The sequence below is a fragment of the Sitodiplosis mosellana genome, unplaced genomic scaffold, assembly GCF_009176505.1.
Source record: "Sitodiplosis mosellana isolate CC-2019 unplaced genomic scaffold, AAFC_SMos_1.0 Smas_scaffold_6166, whole genome shotgun sequence".
NCBI classification, from domain to species: Eukaryota; Metazoa; Arthropoda; class Insecta; order Diptera; family Cecidomyiidae; genus Sitodiplosis; species Sitodiplosis mosellana.
In genome coordinates, this window is record NW_022601407.1 from 1,166,684 (window position 1) to 1,177,365 (window position 10,682).

The 10,682-nt window shown below is 36.6% G+C and overlaps 1 protein-coding gene across 1 annotated transcript; it reads right to left on the bottom strand.

Moving 5' to 3' along the window:
* Positions 1 to 1,531: 1,531 nt before the first annotated feature.
* On the bottom strand, positions 1,532 to 9,950 carry LOC129575173 (uncharacterized). Its single transcript, XM_055458179.1, has 9 exons — positions 9,622 to 9,950; positions 5,130 to 6,290; positions 4,235 to 4,980; positions 3,685 to 4,163; positions 3,419 to 3,616; positions 3,181 to 3,329; positions 2,700 to 3,110; positions 2,381 to 2,636; positions 1,532 to 2,292 (listed from the first exon to the last, which is right to left on the bottom strand). Exons 2-9 carry the CDS (start codon positions 5,908 to 5,910, stop codon positions 2,232 to 2,234), a joined length of 3,081 nt encoding a protein of 1,026 aa, XP_055314154.1. The 5' UTR covers positions 5,911 to 6,290; positions 9,622 to 9,950; the 3' UTR covers positions 1,532 to 2,231.
* Positions 9,951 to 10,682: the final 732 nt, after the last annotated feature.

Here is a 10,682-nt window from a genome sequence, read left to right on the forward strand (position 1 = left end):
GCTGAATGCAATGGGTGCAGAGCGATCAACATACGATTTCAATGGCAATACGTGTGAAACCTTCATTATTTCAGTTGACAGCAATTGCAAAAACACACATGCAAGAGAATGTGTCTTCGTTATTAGCAATAACTTATAAAATTCTATGAGTTTTTTCAATTACAGACGACTCGTTAATTGGTCCCATTTTACACCAGCCCACATACGTCAAAAACTTTGAAAAGGGCAAACGCATTACACATCATGTGTCGCACTTTTCGTTATCCGAAATTGCCACAATAATAACCATTGAATATTGATTACTGTCAGCATTTTTGCCGGTATGCATACCGTATGCAAATATTGGCATAATATCAATTTAGATGTGGAATAATAGTAATAATTGGAGAGTAAAAGTGAAACTAAAATATTAAATGGGCTGATATTTACAAACACACGACTGTCAAACGTAACGCAAAAGTTTCTGACTGAACCGGAAATTATGTGTACGCTGTGCAATTGTTCGAGGTTAAGAGAAGACTCTCTCGTTTTGCATGCACAATAGCAAGTCAATATGCGATTTAAATTCACAAATGATACCCGAATCATGCGTTCACTTCTAGGCGCTTCAATGCACATAGTCATTGATGCCCAAGAAAACAACAATAGCTCATATCGCTTACTACGAAACATTATGATTACTATTTGCTTACATTTCGAGTAATAGTGTCAATAACTTAGTTTCCAAAATATTTATTATGTTGATTACTGTCGAGAATGCAAGTGGCAAAATCAACATAATAATCGTACATGCTTTAAATTAAAGTCGTATTCATTTGTCGCGCGATTCTCATTCGTTAAATGAAAAACATTGAGCAGTCAAGGTGTCGATCATCGACACAATATGTTTATTGAGTAGAAATGTAAGTGATTTGTTTGAAACGGTCGTCATTTCGAAGTGTGAACACTTGCAAATTAGAACACATGCACTAAAAATACATTTCCGAGATTTTGATCTACACTGATTTAACAACTTGTATCATAGCGTATCACCAAATAAAATCGCTTCCTAATTCATCGATTATTTTAGTGAATGATTTCTTCCTTTTTTCATAGTAACATTTCTGGACCGTTTTTTCGTATCGTATTTTGTGAACGATTCAGTCGATAAATGCCGAGTAGAATACAGTTTGTATTTTCAATTGTTGTCTTATAATGATAATGATAATGTATAGTTTTTAGCTTCACAAAAATGCGAATACCAGACGATGATAGTGGCTATCAAAAAACCTACCTGTGTAAAAAGAAAAGAACCGGTATCATTTTTCAATTACTTTCAGTCGAACATTTGTGTGAAGGTCATTTTTGTCGCTTATTCTGATTGTTTTTTCATGTCATCTGACGTATGCTTCAGATTTAGTTACTGGAAAAATTGTATTATTGAATCGATTGAGCAGTAATGAGGTCAATAGAATCTCGGCAATAATGAAGGAAGAAAGAAAGAGATAACCAAATATATCAAGTGTCAGTTTGCGAATTAAGTTGTTCAAGATTTTTTTTTTGTTCAAGTTTTTATTGTTAATTATAATAAGATATTCTTAATGATTTTGTTCACACATTATTTTGTTTCTCTTAACATCTTTCCTAACAAATATACAAATTCCGAATCTTTGACTTTAGCTCTTAGTTGTACTGTTTCGAATACGGTTTTCCATACATAGCAAATGCTTTCACCAGTTTCACATTGTGCGAAACGCTTTTGATGTGATTGATTGTTGTTGCTGTTGTTTTCGTAAATTGTTCATGACCTCTGACATCATCGCTAGTGGACATTCTGTATCAGTTTTTTTTATTTATCTCTTTTTTTTCCACATAAGTTTTAAACCACATAATATAAGAGTGTCAACATTAGCAAAATAAAGCATCACTTTGTATGTGTTGAAAATCATGAGCACTAAATTTCCGACAGCCTTTACAAAGGTTTTACAGTCTCAAAAATGAGCGTTTTGCTAGTTTTCTCTCCTATTCACTCTAAATTATGGATACATACATATAATAATTTGTTCCCTTTTGCAATTAAATACAAGCCCTTGAAATACATCAATGCACACATACACACAAAAGTTTTTTATAATGAGCTTTCTCTTTGCAGTTTTTGTTGTTGTTGTTGTTTTAATGAATGTGACAAATGAGAATGCATACAGTTGTACTTTTTCTTGTTGAGTAAAAATTTGTTTGTTTGGACAACTAGCTTAGGATGTCCAGGCCATTACAATTTTCTGAAATGGGACGAAAATTCCATGCTGCGGTTCGCTGTCAATATCAAAAACAAAAACAATCAGTTGGAATCAATTGGGGCGACTGATGTTATTCAGTCAATGATATATATAAATTGAATTACCAATCAAAAAATTTGCGACCCTCAAATGATCCATTGCAATCGCCGATCTTGTTCGGCAATTGCAGGCCTACATATGTTTCATTTTCATTATCAATCCCAGTTGTTTCAGCATTACTTGATGCTAACGGTCCAACATAACGAACGCGCCCAATGACTACGCGTCCATTTTTAGCAATCACTTTAGCCAAATGTCCTGGCTTCAAACATTTTGACGTTTTTGGTAGAAATGGTAACGTCTGTTTTGACGGGCTGAAATCTAAAAATGATCTGATTAGAATACAGGCGGAAGGAAAGAGTAATTGAAAATGCTGTCGCTTACCCTTTTTGTTAATATCATTCTCTGAGCATCGTCGCGATGTGCCTTTTGCAAGGAATCCGCTTGAATGTGCTGTGTCGGAATCATGCAGCAAAACGCCATCAATTGATTCACGCAGAAAATCTTCAGCTTCATCTAAAATACTTTCGGTTGAGCCGCATGAATCGCCGTGTCGAAATGCAGTGGAACGTGATGTGATTCGCGATCGAAGGCAACCGCATGCACATTCAGGTCTTAAATCTGGCAACGATCCACGCACCGAATTACCTTTCGCCTCTTGAAATGTGACACGCGGGGTATAGTGCATACTTTCGGACATTTTGATGCCACCATGATGACGATGCTTGCAAAGAGCACATCGGACCGATGGACAACTTCTTGACCGATTATGCTTGCCAAACGACAATTTCGAACCTAAAATAAATTAGTCGATTTTGTTTGAGTTATAAATGCGTTTTGTATTATTGCCGAGTGTAAAATTTACCGATCGAATAACTTTTACACGAATCGAACGAGTCACCGTGCTGTACGCTCCAATTGTTATCCGTTTGCATTGTTTGTGTGCCAAAGCTACTTTCGTTCACAGTCCATTGCGAGACACCCGGCGAAGTTAGGCTCATACTTGGCGTTATTCTGTATTTGATAGAATCAAATGCAACCATTTTGTAAATAGAGAAGCTGGAAGCACATACAAATATAAAGCTTTTCTGTCTTTGTCTTACCCTCTATTTCCATAGTCTGGCATTTTGAGAAACGGTCCCTTCAGATATTCGTTGGCGTCTTCATTGTTATTCTCGGAATTTTGTTGCTCCTCCCCATGACATAAATGGTCAGCAGATCGTGACAATTCGGGTACCATGCTGGTGAAATTGATATCACTTAGCAAAACTCGTCGTGCCTCTCGCGTTTTTTCCGAAATTCTGAAAGAAGAACGAGTGCTATGTATCAACAAATGAAAAATTAAACCATTTCAATCGAAAATAATTACTTTAATGGGTGTTTGGAAACGTTTTGGCCAGGAGTTGCGATAAATTTGGATGGTAACGTAAAGAATCCGTTGTTAAAGCCAGCCATCAATTGGCTTTCAGAACGCCAATGCTCTGGCAGCGTGGATAATGTAATGTCTGTTTGGACTGCGCTACTTCGCTTGGGCCCAACTGAGCCTGGATCTGTTCCATGTGCTCGATTGTTGTTCACCGATGACAGATGCGTGCGAGCATTTCGCGCAAATTTCACTGATAGCGGGCATCGCTGTACGGAAGTGCCAGCATTGTTATTATTGTTATTCAAAAATCGTCCGATTGCCTCGCGATGAATTATTGGTCTGTATGCCGTTGGATTGGGGCATGTGTTACGTCTGCTTTTGTCTGGAACTCCCTCCTCAATTATTCCAATTTTCGAAATATCTGTCTCTTGGAACACATTATAATTGGTCCAACGTCTGCCCATGGTTGATCTGAATCCAGGCTAAATGAAAGTGTAAATCTGGTCAATTAATACATTCAGTTTCAATTGATTGCAATCGATCGGTTTCTTACCTGTTCAAATGTATCAAAACTCTCGTCGCGCATGAAACCATTTTCATCACTAGTCTTTGGGTAAGACTCCTTATCCAAGCTCGATGATTTCGTATTAATGTCATAGCTTTGTCTCATATTTTCGCCTAAACTTAGGCTATCACTGCTCTCTAAGCTCAATTGTTGCTGTTGCTGTGCCACATTCTCTTTGATTGCATTGTAGAACTGGTCGGGGTCGATCGGTGACGGTGATGCTGACAATTTTTCACGACTCTCACCATCGTCGGCGCCCTCATTGTCCGATGAAATGTTATTGAAATTCACTAGGATCGGAGTGCCGGATTGGCCGCACATTTGCCATGGCTCGTAATATGATATTGATACTAAATCTTCTTGTGGGAATTCTTTATCGTCCGATGACAAAATCAATTCAATATCATCAACTTCTTCATCATTGTCACACGATGAACGATGCGGTGAAGATTGCAATAACGCAACCTTTGATGCGATCGCTACACCTCCATCATCAACAAATACGGAGTCGTCATCAATACCTCCGACAGCACCTTCGGTGTCGAATTGTTGCTCTGATTCTTGGTTCGTTTCTGAGTCTCGTGTCTCGTCTACTTGGATATTTTCAGCGGAAGCTGTTACAATCGGTATATTCTGTTGGTTACCTTCTACTTCGATAGCATCACTCGTTTCAACATTTACGTTCGCTTTGTCGTTTGCAGTGTCGGTCGATGATTCTCTTGGCGTTACCGTTTCTGCAAAGTACATGTTATTTTAGTTTATTGATTTCAAGTTGCTTTTTTCTCGTTTCAATGTGATTTTTTCATTATTTCAATTCTTCGAAACAGTTCAATTGATCTGTGTAATGTGTTGTATGTTTTTTATTTTATTTGCCCACACTTACCGGAATTACTATCGCCTGTTGTTTCGGAGCCACTTTCACTACCGTCAATTTGAAAATTCGATGTTAGTTTAATTTTTACATCAATTTTGGAAGCCATTTGTGGTAGCCGCTTATGTGGCAGCAGCGTAAGTGATGTCTTTGTTGTACGAGTGTCAGGGCTCTTTACTTTGATATCAGTTTGGATTGGATGCTCCACAAGTTGTTGGTGTTGGCTCTCGTGCGTTGTAACGTGCTGCTCAAAATGTTCACTTAACTGCGAATGTTTGCTGGTGACCGCTTGGCGGCTGGATGAATCTGATTGATCGTTTAAATTTAGCGATTTGCTCGAACGATGTATGAGTGGCACATCGGCCGCTTTATTCTCATCGCTATTGCGAACTGTGAATGTGCTTCGATTTGATTGCTTTTGTCTGGATTGTGTGCCGTCGGCGTCGTCGTCGTCGTCGTCGTCGTCGACTGTGCTCAAATCAATAGTTAACGGTAAATGTGATAGGCTCTCATTTGATTTGGTTAATTGTTGGTCGCGAAACTTTTTGCCCTCTTCAATGTCGTCTTTTACAGTGATTTGTTTTTTCAGTGAGTCGATTTCGCGATGTGCGTCTTCAAGCGCTTTGCGTAGCGATACAACCGTCTGATGAAGTGCACGAACTGTGTCTAATGACTGAATTGCAACTGTTGGAATGTGATGGTGGTGGTCATTCGGTCGTATAGTGCACATATGTTGATGTCGTTGATGGCGAAGCCGTTCAAATCGATGACAACAATCATCAATTTGTTCCATTGAAACATGTCAAAAACCGTTTCGAATTCGGTTTACAGCTTGAATACACAGTTTTGTCACGATGACGATTTCACTGTGTGTTCATTCACCGTGTATAAAATGTGATTGTGTTTATGTATCTACTGTAAACCGTAAGTGTGTGTACGTGAATGTTCTTCTTCAGTTTGTTTTCGAATGTGCAATTGAAATTTTATTTGTTCAATTTAAATTATATTCTGTCGAGTCGAATCGAGTCGAATGGAGTCGGTGTAATGTTATTGTCAATGGCAAAATGCGTTTCTGTAATTTACGTTGCTTTTGCCACAGATATTCCCATTGCTCTCATTCATAAATGTACTGCGCACTAGCTCTTTGCTTCGCCTACAATCCGCCAATACGGTCTGAAAAGAGAAACGAAAACAATAAATAAATAATTATGATTAAGTACTTCTATCATTTTGTTTGGATTTTGTTGTTTACAAATATGAATTTGACTTTTTGAAAAGTGGCGGTGCACTGCATACAGCCACAGCAGCAATAACAACATCAATTCAAACCGTACATTTGCGCAAATGACAAGTGAAGCGAATTTTGACGAACGAAAATAGTTCCATTAACTGAATGGAAAAAGGAGAAATTGGTTTAGTGCCGGAAATACAAGCGCGAAGTTATTTTGAGTCAGTCTCTCTCGTTCAAAAAGTGGCAATATTAATTGCATTTATTTTCTCTTCGAGTGTTTGCATGGCGCCTTTCTCCACGAAATTACGATATTGATAGATGAATTGCACGCATGCTGCCGCTGCCACTCCAACACCTCGATACATATGTTTGTTTGGCGCGGCACAACCACGACGAATAACATCAACCGTCGCCTTTATCTTGATTGACAATTAGTTATTCCCATGCGAATTTTACTTTATATTTTCTTCTGTTTGTGTTAAAAATTGTTTCTCGATTGTTTGCCAAGTTTAACAGCCATTTCGTTAGGCTTTTATTGTAAATTTACATATGCGGCTGCTTTACGATTTCAAACTGGCTGACGCTCAATTATTTCAATTAGATAGACATCGTGTTGATTACATCGACAGCTAATAAAATAATTATCATCCAATCGATTTTAATTCAAGAAGTTTGTCGATGGTAGAACTTGATGTGCTGTTGTGTATATCGAATTTTACGCTTCATTCTTTATTCATTTTTAGAAGGGAATGGTAAATATTTGGAGGTAGCGGTATTCGAAACGGGCCGCTCGGTCATATCGAACCGACTTTCCGACCAACCCGTCGAAGTTAATTTGTTTAAAAGTCATGGTGAATGCCACTGATATCAATTGTCATGAATGAAACCCTGTGTCACACTTTGAATGTTATCGATTAAAATTCAAAGATTCATTAATAATTCTGAGTGATTCAATTGCTACTTTGAACCTCTCAACATGCACACTTCTTTGAAGGTGTTGTTGGCGGTGTATAGAAATTTCTATGTAATTTTCGCGACGAAGTATCGGTTATTAAATGAGCCATCACTATATCCGTGCTTCATAGACATTTGTTTTTTTTTTCGCTGGAAGTTTCCAGCAACAGTACTTTGACATGAAATTTTATGAAATTACGTTGATCTAATGTGATTCGTGCGGAAGTGTTCAAAACTTATTGTGCGTCAAAATAAAAAGGAAATTTATCGGATTTGTGGTAGCAGCAACCAGGAAGAACAATAAAATTTTACCAAAAAAAAAAACAACTCGGAACAACGTAAGCCATGGTTGAAACGAAATAGAGCAAAGCCAACAAAAAATTGCTATTGCCCCCAAACTAAACTGATAAACTTTTCTATTTTCCGTTCAACAGTGTTTTTAGAACTAGTTCTTTGGACTTTTAGTGAATTGTAAAAAGTTTTCGTTGTTTGTCGTACTGCAAAAGGTTGAAAGGGTGGCATTCTCCTAGCAGAAATCACAGCAACCACCACTACTGCCGGAAAACTTTTCTTTCATGCCTTCGATGTGATTTGACTAAAACTATCCAATCGACATTCATTACTATTCCGATTAATCATATTTTTCGATCTATTTCGGTTTGATTTAATTATACGACAAAAACTACTTGAAGTACTTAGTCGTAGGAATCTATTGAAATGCAAATCCAAAGGCGAAAGAAAAGTGTTAGAGATGTGTTAAAACGCATAAAAAGCTGAACGGTTTGTAAGAATGGAACTGAAAACCAAAAAATAAAATCCGTTCAAAATGCCGGTGAAATGTTCTGAGAATGAGAGCTTGAAAAACACATATACCATCACATAATCTGAATTTGATTTAAAATAACAAATTTGTTTGCAGAGGTTGGATCATGTAACGAAACTAAGCGGAGTTTCCACAATTCGAATGGGTATGATGAGCGTGCCCTCATTGAAAGCGCAACCAAAAGATATTTCATTCAATTCTACATCCAAAATAAATCAAAGATCACAGAACGTTCAAATCAAAAATGTGTTGATCTAACTGCTTATGAGCTAGCGTATTTTCGTGTGCGCTCAACTTTAATGCAAACTGGATGAGAAAAATGCAAAAACCACAACTACGAAATACAGATATACGGGCAATAACATATTATTAACTATACTTAATAACATAATAATAACGGCCGATATATTGGTCCAACATAACATAATAATAACGTTATTTAGGTTCAGCATAATAATAACATAATATGTTACTAAATAAGTTGGATTTTTCTTAATAAATCCAATGATTCGGCGCTAATAATATATTATTAACTATAATAAAAACATATTATTAAGATGGATTTATTAACTCAATTAATAACATATTATTAAGATACAATCTTAATAACGCTTTTTCGCGCATTTCTTTCGCCGGAGCACTGACAAGTTGTTTTTCACTGCGGAGTACACACATGAATTTTTGCACTGTTGCAATGAAATTAAAATGACTCTTTGAAACGGAATTATCATGTATTGAACTTAACCATTAAGTTTAGGAAATCGCCAGTCCCGACCTTGAAAGGATCAATTTACCATATTTTGTCTGCATTGTTATAGGTGTGTACACCGTACAGTGCTTTTTTTCTCTCCAGCTAGGGAAAAGAATGCGCGAAAAAAGCGTTATTAAGATTGCATCTTAATAATATGTTATTATTATAGTTAATAAAATGTTATTACCGCCGAATCTTAGGATTTATTAAGATAACACCCGATGTAACGCATAACATATTATGTTATTATTATGCTGAATCTTAATAACGTTATTAAGATAAAAAAAAATCCCAACATAACATAATAATAAATATGTCGGGCAATAACATATTAATAACATATCGAAAATGTAAATCTGTACTACGAAAGCAGAAATAAGGCAAACATGTAAAAGTATTGTTGAATTGTTTGATGCTTCGTGAAATGTGTTGTGATGAAATTATGTGGAGAACCGTATGCAGTGCAGAATTTATTGTGCAATAGAGTGTAAGCAGAGCACGCATATGTGCAGCGAGCGCGTGTTTTTGTTTGCGTAACTCGGAAAAGTTAGTTTGTTTCACTACAGAAAAGTTCAAATAATTTATAGAGCTGTTCTAGTTTGTTATGTAAAAATAATGTTCATTCTATTCCATTCCATTCCATTTGTCTTTTGTTGTCGGTTTTGAGCATCTCCCGGTTCCGTCAGCCCATTTGCAAGAATACACCCAACAGCAATGCTCTGCTATTCTATTCTATGCTAAATACCTGACAAGTCAACTGAGGCCATATTGTTTGTATATGTGCTGCACATCGTTACACTTTAATTAAGGTTAATTGTGTTTCTTGCCGTTTTTTCTCGTGTTCTGTGTATTCTGTTTCTGTCTTCAACTCAGGCAGTATCGTTCATCATATTTCACTGTTTATTTATGGTATAAGAGTAGTCAACAAAACAATATAGAGATGAAAAGGCACAAGGGCCAAAAATAAACCAACCACAAAATAGCAATATAAGCCATGTTGTTTGTTTTACAGAGAAATGTCACTAAAGATTGCCGCCGTAACGGCGTTACCGTAGTCGCCGCAAACAATTTGCAAAATTGAATTTGATTTTCCCAGTAGCAATTTCAATTTATCATCACATTTCGCTTGAATACGTAATTATGCTGAAAATAGAACTATTTTCACAGAAGAAATAACCGTGTGCACTCTACGTGTTTTAATTAGTAATGACACTGATTCGAATAGAATAAAAAAACAAATATTTATTGGGTCTACCAGTTAATTCGTGCGGTTTTTTAAATAAAAATTCTTTATTTAGACAAAAATGGAAATATAAGCTAATGAAAGTATTGCACGTCGGAAGCGACATCTTTTTCCAGTATTTTAGCCAATTTTTGGATATCAGCTCGAAAAAGTTACGGTATTTTTGAGGTTATGTAAGGATTTACCATTTTTTGCTTTTTATGAAAATACGTCAACCGTTCTCCACTTGGATGATATTGAATCGTCTGAAACAAGTGGTAGAAAGAAAGCGGAATGTCTGGAGATTACAGCGGGGGCATAGAGCATTTTCAGAATCAACTGCTTGTTAGAAATTTTTGAATTGGCAGCCAAAACGTCATGAAATTTTTTCCTCAAAAATCGACTTTTTTTGTGGCAATGACTCATTTTTTCGATTCTGCTGTCAGAAATTGGTGTATACCGATTAGTTATTGTTGGAAACGATTAGAGCTAACATTTTGATAAGGTTCTATCATCTTTCAATAGCCCGTAGCGTCGCCACCCCCGCAAATATCGAAAATCACCCATTTTTGGGAGAGTGATTG

What these genes read in the sequence shown, in the direction of transcription:
- LOC129575173 (XM_055458179.1), bottom strand. Translation starts at nt 5,910, where the DNA reads ATGGAACAAATTGATGATTGTTGTCATCGATTTGAACGGCTTCGCCAT. An exon ending in CCAGACTATGGAAATAGAGG is followed by an intron (nt 3,330 to 3,418) that starts GTAAGACAAAGA and finishes TATCAAATACAG; the next exon opens with AATAACGCCAAGTATGAGCC. An exon ending in GGTCGCAAATTTTTTGATTG is followed by an intron (nt 2,293 to 2,380) that starts GTAATTCAATTT and finishes TGATATTGACAG; the next exon opens with CGAACCGCAGCATGGAATTT.